This window comes from Manis javanica, chromosome 5 (assembly GCF_040802235.1).
Source record: "Manis javanica isolate MJ-LG chromosome 5, MJ_LKY, whole genome shotgun sequence".
NCBI classification, from domain to species: Eukaryota; Metazoa; Chordata; class Mammalia; order Pholidota; family Manidae; genus Manis; species Manis javanica.
In genome coordinates this window covers 34,595,259-34,612,579 of record NC_133160.1, presented here as the reverse complement: position 1 = coordinate 34,612,579, position 17,321 = coordinate 34,595,259, and the positions used below count along the sequence as shown (strand labels likewise).

Below are 17,321 nucleotides of genomic sequence, written 5' to 3'. Positions count from 1 at the left end.
CCACTATATAAATCTAAGGCATCATCTAACCAATAGACACACAACATATGTCCAAGTCATTTGTTAATCAATTCTCATACTAATAATGAACAAATAATTTTCTAAAAAGATTCAACCCCCCCCCCCCAAAAGACCCAGTGAAGACCAAACGCTATGGTTGTGGCTATAGAAGCTAACAGCAAATACTCAAATATTTTAAGCAAAGTTGCCATTTCTCAAATTATCTACCATACAGATAATTCTACTGAGCTGGATATTTGATGGAAATTGAACTTAAAATTGTAATACTGACTTTGAGTTTTCAGTTCATTTTGTGCACGCCTATGAACCCATCATTTACCTGAGGGTCTCTACCCACGTTCCTCTCCTCTTAATTTGCCTCCCTATTATCACCGTTAGCAACACTGAAGTTCATGTTTTTGTTTACAGGAAAGGATGGTGAACTGTTCTTTTTATTCCAACCTCTTGCCATTTACAGCAAGTGTTTCAAGGATTCTCTGTCTGTGTGACTTTTTGCTCAACAGCTAAATGCACAGCAGGAATGGAGATGACCAAGCCAGTAAAATCTAGTTGCCAGGTAAACTGGAAGTAATCCTATTTGGAATATCGAAAACCCCCAAAATACTTAGTTTGGTGCATGACTATATACCTATTAAGAATTAAAATATCACATTATATAAAAGGGTCCACTAAGACAAATTCATGTTTTTTCTCATTTTAAAAAGTATTTTTGTGACATGTAAATTTAAAAAACCCAACAACTCACCACTTTCTATTTCCTCTTCATTATCATCCTCCAAGATGTTCACTGGGGCAGCAGATTCACCAGCTTCCATCAGGCTTTTCAAAGCTTCGAGCTGTTCTGTTATTAAAAACAAAGAAGGAGATGAGGACAGATGTTAGATCACTTATAAAATCTAGGCTGTAAGATTGACATTGTGAAGGAAATTAAAAGGGGAAAGCAAATTAATTATCTAGGCTCCTATTGGCTGTGTTCCTAGGCCACTGTCTCACCTGGTGGTTGGATCCCTTAAGGAATGTGCAACATTATCTACACATGCTCAAGAGGTGCTGGAACATGCATGAACTGCCCAAAATTCTGGTCACAGATTTGAACGGGGCAATAGGGGAGGGCTCAGTCATTGTGAAGGATTTAAGGCTTGAAAACAAAAGTCCATGATTTGGAGAACAATTATGGTGAACTAACAGTAAAAAGGCATGCACGTTGGAGACTGACAAAACTTTAGGAAAAAATATTTGTAAACGATATAACTGGGGTTATGATCCTAATATAGGAACTGCTCTCATAAGTCAGAAAGGTAAAGATAAATGACATAATTTTAAAAATGGGAAAGCTTGTAGGGGCAAATCATAAATAAAGGTATATAAAGAAAGTAGTTAATGAAGACTTAATGAAGACATACAAATAAAAAATAAATTTAAGAATCATTTTAATTGGCTGGGCACATATATAAAAAAATGGGTAATAGCCAGTTAAGAATATTGCTAGGAAATAGGCACTCTTGTATATTATAGTGAGAGTGGAAACTGGAACTGAAAGACAGTATAACAATATACATCACAATGTAAAATGTGTATATGCTATGGAATATTATTCAGCCATAAGAAGAAAACAAATCCTACCATTTGCAACAACATGGATGGAGCTAGAGGGTATTATATTCAGTGAAATAAGCCAGGTGAAGAAAGATAAGTGCCAAAGGATTTCACTCTTTGTGGAGCATAACAACAGAGCAAAACTGAAGGAACAAAACAACAGCAGACTTACAGACTCCAAGAAGGAACTAGCAGTTATCAAGGGGAAAAGGGTGGGGAGGGAGGGAGAAGGGGGATTAAGGGGCATTATGATTAACACACATAATATAGGTAGGTCACAGGGAAGGCAGTACAGCATGGAGAAGACAAGTAGTGACTCCATAGCATCTTACTATGCTGATGGACAGTGACTGCCGTGGGGAGTGGGAGGAACTTGATAATATGGGTGAATGTTGAAACCACAATGTTGCACATGTGAGACCTTCATAAGATTGTGTATCAATGATACCTTAATTAAAAAATATGTATATATGCTTTGGCCAACCAACTGCTATATCAATTTATTCCAAGGAGAAGACCTCACAGATGTATAAAATGAACATTCAAGTAAGCTTACCAGTGTTGTTTTCATAGTAATGAAAATCCATCAACGTGGGACTGCTTAAATTATATATACCACATCCTACATAATAAATTCTGTATAGTGTTTCCATACCTTAAAATTAAAGTTAGTATGTACATTTATATCCTCCTGGATGTAAGTATACTTAATGAGTTGAACTAAAAATAATTAAAAAATCAGTATATTTCACATCATCCTAGTGTTGTTAAGAATGTGTGTATATGTCTAAACTTGTGTGTATATACATGTGTCTATAGTACATGCATGTATGGATAAATATATAAAGTAGTGTTATTTTCTTATATTTTTATTTGTTGTTTTTATTTTCCATGGTGTTACTGCTTTTGTAATAAAAATAAAGCATAATTAATATTATTTAAAAGTTTTAATTTAGAATACCTAGGAAAAAACAGAATTCAGCCGTGCCAAAATTTGATGCTACTAATTCACTGAACTAATCAATTTGCTGAAAGAAAATATTTTCCAAGAAAATTTCCCGGAAAAAATACAGAGGAAAATGTCTACACAAAATCATTTCTCTCTGGATCTCTTCCTCTAAACACATATGCATACATTCACATGCTCCTGTTTATCTAGATAGGTACATATCACATAGGTAAACTGTAAAGGGAAACTTTTCAAGAGGATTTTAGGGTGTATAAAATGACAAAATGCCAGTTCCTTCTATCTTGATAAATTCTAAAATGCCTCCTCTACTCTCTTCTCATTTTTCCTTGGGATCCCTCCAAATCCCGGTCTATGAATATAAGAATATGCTTTTCTCACTGTTCTGGAAAGCATATGTAACATCGCCATGATACCTCCTGCCCTACCACCCAAAAATCAGTGGTTTTAAAATATATTTCAATATAGATAGCTGAACTGTGCAAACACACAATGAATATATGATTCATCATAGATGTATATGTTTGACTTACTTTTTTCAACCTCAGGTTTCAGCCTTTTATTTTTTATAAGTATTTTTCTTTTGAGGTCATTGGGGGATGGTAAGGGCCTGCCTGGTTCGAGCTGGAGACAAACGGAGAAGGCTGAATTAGTGATGGGTTGTGCTGCTCGGTTCTCATTCCCAGCCCAGAAAGAACACGGAGGCCTATGTTATACCACCCAACATCCGCTAGATGGCAGTCAGCAGTTTTATGTTTTCATTCCCCAGCCCACAGCAGCGGCTGCATCCGATTTTGCCTTAGATTAATGCTCCAAACTTGACTTGCACAGTCTCCAAAGAGATGCAGAGTTGCTCGGCCTTCCCCAGTGGGAGCTGGGTCTCACTGGGCGTGGTGTTGGGGGAGGGGCTCCTGCTCAACTTCAGGCCATGACTCTTTAAGTATCTGGTAAAAATACAACGTAACACTGTGCCAGCTGGGGTCAGAATTGGCTTTCCAAAGCGGAAGTTCAGAGGCTCCCCGGATCTCCCCCAAGTGTTGGGCTGTCTAGTGTGCCTGTCTGCTCTGAAGGGTCGTGCAACCTCAACACTTGGAACTGTGGTTAAATAAGAAAATCAAGACGGGGGTGGTCCTAATTACCAAAATCTGACTTCTACTGTGGCTTCATTTACTTGGATTTATGTCTGCAAAGGAGGTATTCCTTTCTTCTGTTACTTCTGATAGGTTAGAACTGTGCCATATCTAGCCATCCATTCCCCATGTGTCCATTCATCCATCTATACACCCACCCACCCACCCAACCACTCACCCACCTATGCACCCTTCCAGGCATCCATTCATGTTTTCAAAACTGATTTTATACTACTTTTACATGCAAGGCACTTTGCATTCCTATGTCTATGCTTCCTCAAACGAAACCCTTTGCCAAAATTCTGCTTCCTTCAAGAGGTTTGCTGTGAACGGTCCATTCCTTAGCTATCTCTCTTGAACCTGTTTATCTCCAATAAATACTCAAAACATCATAAACAATCTTCTTCTTTTGGATTTACATTTGTGTCCTGGGTCCTGCCCCTGCAAGACTCAAGCACTTCATTTCAGGAAGCAGTTTTTAACTCTCATTTCCCTTATTCCCTGTGCATCCCACAACCCCTTTCATATAGGTGCTTATCACTCTATAAATAATAGTGGTCATTCCACAAAAGCAAGCACTTAGACCAACAAGAAAAGTAAATACAGGGCCTAGTAAAAAATCAGTCACTTAGGGACTTTCTTAGGTTCCCTTAGAAACAGACTCTGAGATAAGGATGAGTGCATCCACAGTCTAGGTGGGAGGCAGCCCCAGGAAAGTGCAACAGGAATAGGAAAGTGAGAAAAAAGACATGCAGCCAACTGCAGGGCTGTTATCAGGCAAGTATCACTGAGGGGACTGGAGCGTGGCCTGCTGGGGGACCCTGGGAGCTGGGAAAGACATAGGCTTGGAATTACCCTCCTAAGGAGTGAGGGAGCACAGGGTGGGGTGTTAATTCTCTGGGACTCTGGCCTGTCTTTCACGTGTGAGCAGAGCAGGCTTCAGGGACCAGAGCTCCCCCTCAGGCAGCAAGCTGCAGGTTCCGGCCGTGGACAGTCAGGCCAGTATGCGGGGAGACAGGATGCACAGTGAGGACTGGGATTCAGTTGCAGAAGAGAAGCAGGGGTTGGTGCAAAGGACGTCAATATCCTTGTCTCCTGTGTAGTTTTTCAGGTTTTTATTACTAGAGTGTTTTACGCTTTATTCCATTAGCTGTGTTGCTACTCCGAACATCCTGTAACAGTGGACCTTAACCACTTGGCATTATGGATCCCTCTAAAAATGTCATGGACTCCCTGGAATGATTATATTTAAAAATTTGCATGTAATTAGAATGAGTTGCAGACCTCACAGAGGCAATCTACAGGCCACAGGTAAAAAATTCTCTGCTTAGTGAAGGAATTAGCAGGTGTAAAAACTGAAGTGTAAAAAATGTATATATACTTTCCAAGTATGTAATTTTGAAGTTGGGAGCTTGCACTTCAGGCTCCTGTGACTTTAGTCTAGCGGAGTTCCCATACAAATGGGATCCCATGGTTGCTGAGCCCTGGGTGCATGTTTGATTCACCTGGAGAACTTTTAAAAAACACCACGCTCAGGCCTGTCCTGGATCAATTGAATCAGAATCTCTGAGCGGGGCCCTGGCAAAGGTATTTTTAACAGTATTTCCCAGTGATTCTAACATGTAAACAAAGTTGAGAAACATTGCTGAGTCTAAACTGTCTTGACCAGTGGGCATTACATGAAATTTTAGGACAGAAATCTCAAAAACCATAAAGGCCCCAATATCTTCTGAATTAAACTGAACCAGATGTGTATGTCTATCTATAATTCGTCTGAAACATGATGAGAGCTTTCTCTACCAACGAATTTAAATAAACATGAAGATCTTTAGCATTAGTCCTCCAGAACTACTTGACCCTTTAAAAATGAATTTCAAAACAAATTCATTCATGTTAGAAATGTGGTTTGCTAAAAATACATACAGGATAGGACTCAAGTGCTTGTTTCAACAGGAGATCCCCAAATAGATCTTCACAATATTTGGACATCTTGTACTGTTGATATTTGCTGGAGAGAGAGAAGTGGCATTTGTAAATTCAAACATCCATTAACCACCCAAGAATAAGAAACATTCATTACTAGGTGATTAAAAACTCCCACTCTGCAAAATGCATGATTGTCCTTTTGACGCTAATGTGAGATGGACCGTTACATACCACAAACTTTAACTGGTGTAGCTCAAGAAGTAGATTCTGCCACCCAAAATAAGAACTGGTAAACAGAAGACTGTCTTTCAAGTTCATGTCTGACTTCAAACACAGTGCCAAATCTTTCAAGTCAGTGGAATTTTGAGTAAGGTGTCCTGATCTCTGACCTTTTGTTTGGAGGAAGCATATCTAAAACACTTAAGAAGACTTGGTTTATTATTATTTTTTGGATGTTTGGGGGTTAGTGTTTGAGATTTTTTTCCTTTCTTTCTTTGCATAAGACTCCTTACCACTTCAAAAAACAAAGTATTCCATTGTTTAAAAAGCTGTAGAGAAATGGGGAAGGGCATTAGGAAACACGGCTTTGAGACTTGAGAAGAATGAGTCCTCATACCTGCAGTGATTTTCAAAGGAGAGAATTACAGGATATTCAGATGTGACAAATGCAGTCTCCTTGATGGCTTGAATAACATCCTTTAAAGATAAAAAGTGTTAATGATAGAGAAGAGCAAAACAAATTTTAAGGACCTGAAACCATTTGAGACTATTATAGTGATTTGAGCTTTGCAGAAAAGTCAGTTTTGGTAATTCAGACCTGGTGTACCCACTTACCTCGGTACCTCTACAGGCTGGGTCCCCATGTAGTCAGACCCAGGCACAGTTATTGGTTAGTGGCAATTCTTTTCAAAGCTATCTTTTACTTCTCCAATCTTATGGTGCTCTATTAACTGATAAGACATTTCACCTAAATGGCATGCCAGTTCCTCATTTGATAACCTGCTAAGTTCAGAGTGCACCTTTCGCATTGAGGAGCACGTGAGCTTCCAGCACAGTGACATTCTCATCAGACCACCCTTCTACTCCCCTTGCCTTGATGGGAAATGTGTTCCTAAACACCTAAGGACTGTTGGAAGCTTTCATTGGCTCGGCTCAGCTCTGCTTTTGCAAATCAATCTTTGGCTAATTTCACTAAGTCAATAAAGACTTCTGTGAACTGAGAGGACATTTGAGATATCCCTGGTTTTATATTAGCCTGGTGAGAGTGGCGGGGGTAGGTGGGTACCAGGGAGTGGTTCTCCTTGGTCAAGCAACCTGTGAGGTAAGACAGAGAAATGCTCTGGATGACCCTCCCTGAACTGAGGGCTTGGTCAGGTGAAGTAACTTCCGATGAAGCAGAGGCTGCCCTCCACACCACACTCTCTCTTGACAGACAGCTGGCCCCGCTCCGTGATTAGCTGTAGAAAGTGTGATTGATTCCAGACCAGTGCTTCTACAACCAGAACCTCATATTTGGTCAAAACTCCCCAAGTTCTTACTGGTTTATAGTTAACCACAAGGCAAGTCCCATCACTCAGTTAATTGGAGAAATATTTTACAATATATAAAATATCTATGGAAGTCCATTTGAAAATGATAATGACTTGGTTAGATAATCTTAGAGTATTTTAGTGAGCATCCTCAGGGCTAAGGTGAGCCTCTAGCTATTCTTACCTAACTTTTACTCAGGTGGAAATGCTGTGACCTTGATTTGTCCATTTGAGCTGATCAAGAATTACTTCTTGAGGAAAATCTTGGCTCTGCCTGTGGGTGGTCCTTTGCTCACCTCCAGGCTGCGGGGAACACCTTCTATTCAGCTAAGCTTCGTTATTAGGCTCCTTAGATCTCTAAACAGGACAGCAATCCTTCTCATCAGTTTGTCTGTCTGTCCAAACCCACTGCTTCTCATTTGAATATACTCTTGATACTTCTCAGGAAGCCTAATCTTGAATTCATTGTTTCTCAAGCTCACCAGCATCTTGGCGAAAAGAAATGATAGGCTTGGAGCATTACGGGTATAGGGCCAATGCATCTGTTTTTAAAAACACCTCTGGTCACTTCCGACCTGTAGGTTGGGCTGAGAACCTATTCTGAGTTAAACCAATCTGAGAGATCCATGTCCCTGACACACTGACAAACCACAGAATTTCATTTTTTGACTTGTCTTTTGCCAGGATGTCATTAGAGCATATTAGGGAATATTAAGAAACCAATGTTCAAATTGTAAATAGACATTGCCAAAAGGCCATTACTGAAATGCTTATATGTAAAACTGCAGATTCCTATCTATGAGGATCCTTGGGGGAAAAAAAATCTCCCTCTGGTGTCATTCCTGGGAATAACTGCTTCTCTGGCCCAATGGCTGTTTGTATTTTACGAACCCTGTGAATCATCATGTTTCTGTCCTTACACTGAATTCTGGAAAGTTTGGAGCCACAATATGTGGTTTGACTTGACAATTTATAGGACTTCTGACATGGCATTCATAAACCCTAATCTCACTATCTTATCGTTTTATTCTTATAAGCACTATTTATCATCTATTTTATTTTCTGAGTTCTATTTATCTTTTCATGCCACTTTGAAGTCCTTCAGGAATAATGCAAAGTAAACAGAAAGAAAAAAAAACAGGTAAGAGAATGAGAGACCCTCTTTATAGTAAGCAGAACAAGGGAGACTACGCCAGAGGAACTTCATTATGCAGCACTGTCACCATTTGAAGACAGGAAGAGCAGCATGAAGGTGATATGAAGTGAAAAGAATGTTTTTTCTTGACTTTCTCCTCAAAACTGGAAGAAAGGCGAAGGAAGGTAAAATGCTTGAGAAAAAGAACAATCTGTTTTTACGACTCCATTCTCTATTTCCACAATAGTTTCAGAAAGCCTATGACTATGTAATTTTAAAACTTACCTTAAAAAGGATGTCTGTGCACATGGCTTTGCCATGAGTTATTATTGGTTCTCGGTCTTCACCTTTGCCATCCCAACAGTCAAGTTCAACGCACCTAAAAACACGGGGAAAATGACAATATTGAATTCTAATGATGAAGTAGTATGTGTGCAAAGTGAAAGAAAATACATCTGAATGACAATATCAAACCCTTATGATGAAATAGGGTGTGTGCAAATTAAAAGGACATATATCTAAGTGACAACATAGGACCCTTACAAGGAAATATCATCTGTGCAAATTAAAAGAACATCAGAATGACAGTATCAAACCCTTATGTTAAAATACTATGTGCAAATTAAAAGAATACCTATCAGAATAAGTTATTTTTTTATAGAAGTAGAAAACGGAATGAACTTAAGGCCATGCTGATTTCATGGGGTGTACAAGGTAAATCACATACTCTTTATCAGGCTGGTGTCATCAAAAAGGGACTGCTGGAAATGAAGAGACTTGAGAGACATAGCAACCAGTGTGGTTTGGATGAAACCCTGGTTGTGACAAAGCTGTAATAGAGGACAACTTGGGGGCTTCTGGAGAATTTTAATATGGGCTGGGTTTTAGATGATTTTAAAGAATAATTTTTAATTTTTTTTGAGTGGCATGATGTTACTTTGGCCATAAAAGAAAATGTTCTCTCATTGGTTCAGTGATTCATACCCAAGTCTTCAGAGACAGAAGTAGTGATGTAGTTAATTTATCTTAAAGTATTTCCAAACCCAAAAAAGTAGTGAATTTTTCAAAAGTATTGGTTAGTAATAACCAAGAAAAAATTCATAATGTAACTATGTTTCTTATTTTTTTCACTCTCAGCAGTTTTGCCATACTTCATCCCTCAAATACTTGCCAATTTCTGCAAAAGGAAAACCATTTTCAATAAAATTATTCTCAGAGAATGAAATCTCAGAACTTTTAACATGAAGTAGAGCTAAATTTGCAAGTGCATATGACTTATAGGAAACTTAGCATGACTTCTTAAAACATGTACTTTTTGACATTTTGGGGGGATATTTTAAATTTATAGTAAGAAATATCTTTTTGCCTGAAGGAGAACTCTGGACTTTTCTAGAACAGATGCTGTCTTTCCTATTTCAAGTTTAAATGACCATCATAATCCATTAAAGAGAAGGACAAAGATCCTTTTCACTCTGAAAAATACTTCCTATTTTGCAGAGAAAAGTCAATTAAATTGAAGGGAATAATCTGCAAAAAATAAACAGCTGTCTTGAGTTTCTGACCTGCAACCAGACAGGAGAACCTGTCTGTACATTTCCACTGACGACTTCCCGCCAAACTGTCGGCCAGTGAGATAGGTGTTATGGGAAGAGCTGATGAAGTAGTGAGCCAGAGGATGGTCCATTTCTTGGTAAAGTTCTAAACGGTCTAGGAAGACTGGGGCATTTTCATCTGACATCAGATATCTGCAAAACCCATCACTTGATATGAGGCCTAGGGAAAAAAGAACATCTTAGTAGACTTTGTGGCTCTCAGGATACACGTATTATTCATGGAGGGTGAGGTAGATTAACAGGAGGAGTAAAAACTTCTTCACAGTTTCTTTTCCAAGAAGCTTCATCTTTCAGAACTTCCACAAAATAACAGAGTTGCACATTGCAAGTAACTTAATGCATTCCACAATAGGTGGCACTCTGTGCTCACACCCGTGATGGCAGATGCTCCCTAACACAGGTCCCTAAGTTCAGAAGCACAGCACAGGAGATGTGGTGAGCTGGTGACAAAGGTGCACAGCGACTTTTGTCTAGTTCTGCCTCTGCCACTCACTCATGCTCCTGTGTCTCAGCTTCTGTTAAATGGAGGAAAACACTGGCAAGCCCTGCTTTCCAGGACTGCCATGAATGGTAAATGAGAATATGTATGAGAGGTGCTCTTAAAGAAATGGAAACATACAACTGTAGGGAATTATAGTTCTCACCAGATTAGAGAAGGGGTCAGTGGCTTCTCCAGATTTAAACAACTTAATTTTCCTATTTTTTCTAAAAGGTAGGGTGTGATGAGAAGGGTGTTCAGTAGTCACTGAAATGTGGTCCCAAGAACCTCTGTTCATTTTAGTCATACCTTCTTTTTTAATTGAAATAGAGTTGACACAGTATTATATTAGTTTCCAGTGCACAATATAGTGATTTGATATTTATATACATTACAAAATGCTCACTATGGTAAGTGTAGTTACCACTTGTCACCATGCCGAGCTATTACAATATTATTGACTACATTCCCTATGCTGCATTTTTCATCTCTGTGACTTACTTATTTTATAACTGGAAGCATGTACCTCTTGATTTTTGACAGACAGTAGATCCCATGTGGTAACTGCAGGAGAGGCGATCAATATTTTTGCATCTCTTATTCTATCAACTATTGACAGCCTCAGCTTCTTGTTTTTATTTAAACATGTGCAAGTTATGACCTGATTTCAAGCTCACAAAAAAGTAAAATGGCAGCATAATAAACAGCCATGGAAATCTTTGTCAGATCTTAACATTTTACCTTATCTGCTTTACATTTTTAAAGGAATACATAATTAGAAATGCCAGGGCAGTGTCCTGTGTACCCCATACTCAATTTCATTCAATTCCACTTTCACCTCCCAGGTAGACAACCATCACCCTAGTTTTTGCATTTAACAGTCCCAAAATAGCCTGGTAACTTTACTACAGATACATTAGGCAATCAATAGGTAGTCTGGAATATTTAAAAATTTATATTAAAAAAGTCCCACTATTTGCATTTGCAACTTGCTATTTTTACTCTATATTTTCTTATATTAACTGGGACTTACCAGTTCATATAAGTTGCTCTTGTTCATTTATTTTTCACTGAATAATGTACACTAGTGGTAATATGTAGTATATAATATGTAAAATGTATGGTAATCCATATACAAATATCTGAACCACAATTGATTATCCATTATTCTGTTGATGGATATTTAGGTCATTTCTGATGAGAATAAAAGATACTGCAATACAAATGTGTGTATTTCCAGACACATACATTCTAAGAGCAAGTACTATTTGAGGTACTGATAGATGCTCTGATAGAAGAAACAGAGAAGCTGTGTTTTCATGAAACATATTTATGGGCAAGAGAACAAATAAATTAACAAATAACTATAAGTATAATGTCACAGAAGTGCTAGGAGAAAATAGAAAGTAGGGAATGAAAGTGATAAAGAATGAAATGACAGGGATGCTTTTAGGTATGTGGCCAGCAAAAGCCCTTCTGAGATGGTAACATTCACAAAGCTCAGAAACAAGCCACATGCACACCCCGGTGAGCCCCATCCCAGGCAGAAGGATCAGCAAGTGCAAAGACCTTGATGCAGGAGTGGGTGACAAGGGAAAGGGGCTGGAAATGAGGTTGCAGAGGGAGACAAAAGCTGTATCAGCTGGACTTCAGTCATTGCTCAGTACTTTGGATTTTATTCTAAGTGTCCTGGGAAGGCTTTGGAGGGTTCTGAAGAGTGGAATAACATGATTAGACTCAGTTTTTAAAGGTTAGTCTGGCTGCTGTGTGGAGCATAAGTTGCAGGGCATTGAGTAGAAAGAAGACTAGGTAAAAGTCCAGGGAGAAATGATGGTGGCTCGGATAGCCTGGTAGGGATGGAGACAGTGGAAAGTGATTTATTCAGGATTTATTTTGAGGATAGACATTGCAGGTTTTGCTGATGGATCAGAGGTGATGTGAAAGAATGAAACAAGTCAAGAAATGATTCCAAGAGTTTTGGCCTGGAAAGCTAGGTGAATAATGACACCGTATTGCAGACTGAGAAAGGACAGGTTTGTGGGTGCACAGAAGCAAACACGTTGGATATATACATTTGAAATGCCCACTAAACATCCAGAAGAAGTGTTCCATCAAAGGTCTGTAATTTAAGTTAGAAATTTATCTGAAAGTCACATGCATATAAAAGAAACTTAAAGCCACTGGCCTGGGTGAGCTCACCTAGGGAGTGAGTATGGATGGACCAAACGTGGGCCACTCAGAGTTGAAAAATACATGGGAGATTCCCCAGGAAGTGGAAAGGCTGGGCTGTAGGAGAGGCACATTTCCCACTATACTAATTATTGCCAAAATTTCATCATAGTCACTGGGTCATTGTACCAATTTATACTGTCAACCAGAAACTTGTAAGAATGCCTTTTGTACCACATCCTCACTGATACTTGATAATGACAAACTTTAAAATTTTTGTCATTTGTGAAATGGTGAAGCTATGCCTTTTAGATGTGTTAATGGTAATTTCATAGACTTGTAGGACCTGGAATGACTTGAGAAATAATCAAAGACACACGTCTATCATGGTATTTATCTCTCTGGCCAGAAACTGCTTAATCATATGTCTTTCTCCTTAGTGGATCACAATACTTACTTAATTCTGAATCCCTAGCATTTAGCACAGTGTTTGGCACCTTTATAGGAGTCAACCTCCTATAAAGTTTAAGGAATAAAGGTAGAGAGACAAATATTAGTTGACTGACTGCAAAAACCCACTATATTACAAGCAGGCCAACTGAGGCTCAGGAAGATAGTTCCTTGCTCAAGGTCACACAGTGACAGGGTAGCACCAAGAATCAAGTCAAATACTACAAACTGCTAGATTTTCTCTCAAGTCACTCCTCCTTCACTTCAATCATATGCAATGTAGAATCAATTATGATGCCCCAAATCCTGATGGAGCTAAGTAATGAAGCATTATTGCTGAAAATAGGCAGTTGAGGTCCTAGTAGAAAATGCAAATGTACGTCTACAACCAAGGAAAAACTCTTATCAGATGTGGAAGAATATCAGGGAAGTCATGTGGTGTGGTGGGCCAGACATGTGTATCAACAGGGTCTATGTGTGTCCAGAGATGTGTAAGCCTTTTAGTCACATTCACTGAGATACTAAGAAATAAAGAACCCCTACTCTAAAGAGGTGGAAACTAAGGTCATGATACTCATGGGTACACGGGGCAGACAGAACTTCACCCTGAATCTCCTTTCATTGTCCATTGGGGTGTAAGACTGAGGCTCTAGCTCAGATAGGTTTCGGTACTCCCTGTGTGGTTATATCAGCCCCACCCTGCCTACCCTTTGCAGGGGTTTCCTCCTGCTACAGGAATGATCTTGGCTTTCCCTTCCATGCCTCTCCATTGTCAATAATTGGAATGGACAGTACATTGTTTCCAAAGTTTCACTGAAAGAGACAAGGGTTCAGAAACCACAATAATTTGCTGAATTGATTCCTGGCTATCTAATCACATATCAATTGCATGTATCTTCCATAGAGGTCACATGATGGGTAAGAGGGCTCAAGATACCATGCATTAAATGTATTTGGTTTGACAAAACAAGAGGGAGAAAAGGAAGGTATAAACTTTTATAGGAAATGGAATTCTTTTCAAAGATTGCAAACAGAGACTATCTTTGGCATTTTTAATTTAAGCATTACGCAGTCCTAAAGGTCAAATATAAGAAAGTACATAGGGAAACTATAATGTGTTTAGCTACCTAATAAATTCAACATTATCCCTCAGGCAGCATGGACACATTTTGATGTAAGGTCAAATTGCTATTAACTTAGAGCAAGAAAGAAAACAAGTCATTTATCAATCCTTGGCTCTCGGGAGCAACAAAGCATTTAGAGATACCTTTAGCTAAATCTAAGGATTTTTAAGGTTGCATATAGTCTTCCTTTTTCTTTAAATAAAGAAAGTGCTCTTTTTGTCACTTCTATTACCTTTTGTCTTCAAATCTTCATCAGGCTCATACATCTCAATGATCTGCATTGCCCTTTTAGCATCATAAAATGGGAATAAAATTTCATTCAGTCGAGGATCTCGTTGATGCTATGATGAGAAAATAACTCCATTTAAGTTGACATTTCTCACCCTTGGGGCATTATACATTAATCAATTATATAATTTCTAAAACTAGATATATCTAGACTATCATGTTTATAGTTCCAAAGAGAGGACTTCACTGTCCTCCTTTCTCCCTGTAATATACTTCAAGAAAGTCCAAATCTGGAAGTATTCTTCTTGTTTCCCTCACTGAACTAGAGAAGAAGATATAGAATATACCATTTGTTTCCCTTCCAAAGTTGAAGGATATATAAAGTGGTGTGCATGTCAACTGTATTGTCATCTAGGTCCCATAGCATAGGTAACAGACTTGCATGAACGTCTGCAAAAAGTGGGGTCAAAAATGCCTTTTTCTAAAAAAAAAGAAAAAACAAAAGCAAAACACCAAAAAGAACCCCAAAATGGTTCAAATTGTTAACATATTAATTTAAGGGCCAAAAGAAAAATAATAACCATAACAACAAAACCCTCATGTTAAAACAGGCAGACTTCACTTCATTTTCATTATATCTTTCTATATAAATAAAAGATTTCTTGGACACTCAGCAAATTTTATTTTCTTGAATAAATATTTAACAGATTGAACCAACTGTAATAATGATGCAAGTTAATCAGCACAAGAATATTTATAAGCTGTAAACAATATGAAAATCTGTACTGAAATATCAGTAGTTCAGAAGGTCTTTTTTCACTATGAAATAGAACTTGGTTTGCCCTGAGGAAAGTATCTGGGCAGAAAGTACATGTGTGATTAAGGCACTCAAAAGGTTAAGGATGTCATTCTTTTCAGATTAGCACCTAGATACTCCTTGTCCTGCAGGAGGCACCAGGAGCAACACTATTTCTGTAGTTCTGTCTGTTATGTTAACTTCACAGCAACAGTGAAAAAAGTCCAATTTACTGACTCAGGTACAATCTTTTGTGTTTGTGTTTGCATTTGTATAAGTGTGTGTGTTAGTGTCAGTATTTGGAGGCAGTACGTCCATTTAACTTCTTTATTGCTCACTATAGATTAGAGGACCACACACTGTGACTCTTGGTCACCCATCAGATTAGTAAATAGAGCAAACTTCAGTGGAATAATGGCAGGTAAGTAGATGTGAGCAAAACCTGGTCAATAGGTATGACCTTCACAACAACTCTTTACCCAAATATATGCACAGACTTGAACAAACACTGTTGGAAAAGGATTTAAGAAACAATTGTGAAAAGTTCATATGGATTTCCCTTCCCCATTGGTTTTAAAATGATAATTTGGAAACTGGGTCACACAGAATGAATGTCTTTGGCCAACAAAACACTTGACGGAACTTCCTAAAGCACCTGTGGGCGAAGCCTGTCCAGGTCCTCCTACTTCTCTAACAAATTGAGAGCGTTAACTCATGAGGACTCAGTATCTTTTCGTCAGTTAATCCCAATGAAGCATGCTTCTGTTGCAATCTCAGGAATTAAGGCTCACAAGAGCTCACGTCCATGCATGTGCTAGAGCAGGAACTTATATTAACATCAGGCCTTGAAACCAGAGAGAACCAAAGTCATGGGGTATGTGGAGAAAGAGGGTGACGGTGGGATGCCAGGCAAGTGAAGGCATGCTACACCTTAAGAAATGGAAGGTCATCATGCAACTCTAGACCCCACTATTCAAAGGAGTGACAAGCACCACCCTTCTGGTGAGAATGCATTGTTTCAAACACAAACAGATAAACAAACAAACAAAAGAATTCTTTCTAGGCACATTCTTTCTTCCACCTCTCTAAGTAATATCATGGAAGAAGATGGATGTGGGGTGATGAGATCCTTTCTAGACCCCACTGCAGTTATGTTCATGGTTGGCCACTGTATTTCTCTTCCTCATTAAAAATAAGCATTTTGATTTAAAGATAACGCTCATTGGTAAATATTCTGGACTCATGGGAAGATGATGAGGCAAATCCATATGAATTAAAAGGTAAGAGGAAGAAGAGATTAAGCTAAAGAGGAGAGAAAAGAGGAAGTTAGAGAAAGGAAGAGAGGGAATCCAGACATTCTCATGGGCTTTCTGAACACATAGTGGATGTAATCTGACTTGGTGTTACTTGGGGTTCAGTCTGTCAATGGCAGCTCAGGCCCCGCCCTCACTGGGAGTTAGAAATGCAGCTTTCGGAGCCCCACTCCAGACCTACCAGATCTGAATCTCTGGAGGTAGAACCCACAAATTTGTGTTTTAATAAGCCTTCCAAGTGATTCTGATGTGCTCAAGTTTAAGAAATACTGCTGTAACACATAAAAGTATGCATGTGAGCATATGCATTTGCATATCAAAAAACAGGACATAAATCTTTTAAGGATAGAGGAATGCTAAATGTTTGAGATGTCCTCCCAATTAAACCCCCTTCAAATTTAGTCCCAAAGCATGATATTCACTGGAACATCCTATCAGAAGCAAGAGCTAGGAAAACCAAATCCTGAGATGGACTTATCATAATCTGCTATTCTATGTTTGCAGTAAATAAGCATTAAGAGCAGACAATATGAGGTTGCATTTGTCTTTGCATCTGCTCTACCACATGACATACTCTTTCACTTTCCCTACAATTCTCACATTTCAGAAAGGAAGCACAGTGCAATCTGGATAATCCAAAGGCAAGGAAACAAATGGCAAAATTTGCATTATAGTCACAAAACTATGATTTTTATATTAAAAAACAAAGAGGAGAAAGATCATTTCCAGGTAATCTCAGAGTAATCATTACAGAAGAGTTCCACATGGACATGAGCACAGGGAGCAAATGCTTCACAATTCAGAGGGACACTTTGTTTTGAGTTGGGATTTGGGGAAACAATGTAA

The 17,321-nt window shown here is 38.6% G+C and overlaps 1 protein-coding gene across 14 annotated transcripts in view; it reads right to left on the bottom strand.

Moving 5' to 3' along the window:
• The window catches only part of PLCB4 (phospholipase C beta 4), a 399,190-nt gene that overhangs the window by 80,651 nt on the left and 301,218 nt on the right, over positions 1 to 17,321 (bottom strand). For all 14 annotated transcript variants that reach the window (XM_073236931.1, XM_037017489.2, XM_037017483.2 and 11 more), the window contains 7 exons: positions 14,371 to 14,479; positions 9,867 to 10,077; positions 8,590 to 8,683; positions 6,257 to 6,336; positions 5,638 to 5,722; positions 3,118 to 3,208; positions 767 to 862 (listed from right to left, as the gene is read on the bottom strand). In XM_073236931.1, coding sequence (XP_073093032.1) covers positions 767 to 862; positions 3,118 to 3,208; positions 5,638 to 5,722; positions 6,257 to 6,336; positions 8,590 to 8,683; positions 9,867 to 10,077; positions 14,371 to 14,479 — 766 coding nt within the window. The remainder of the gene's footprint in view (positions 1 to 766; positions 863 to 3,117; positions 3,209 to 5,637; positions 5,723 to 6,256; positions 6,337 to 8,589; positions 8,684 to 9,866; positions 10,078 to 14,370; positions 14,480 to 17,321) is intronic.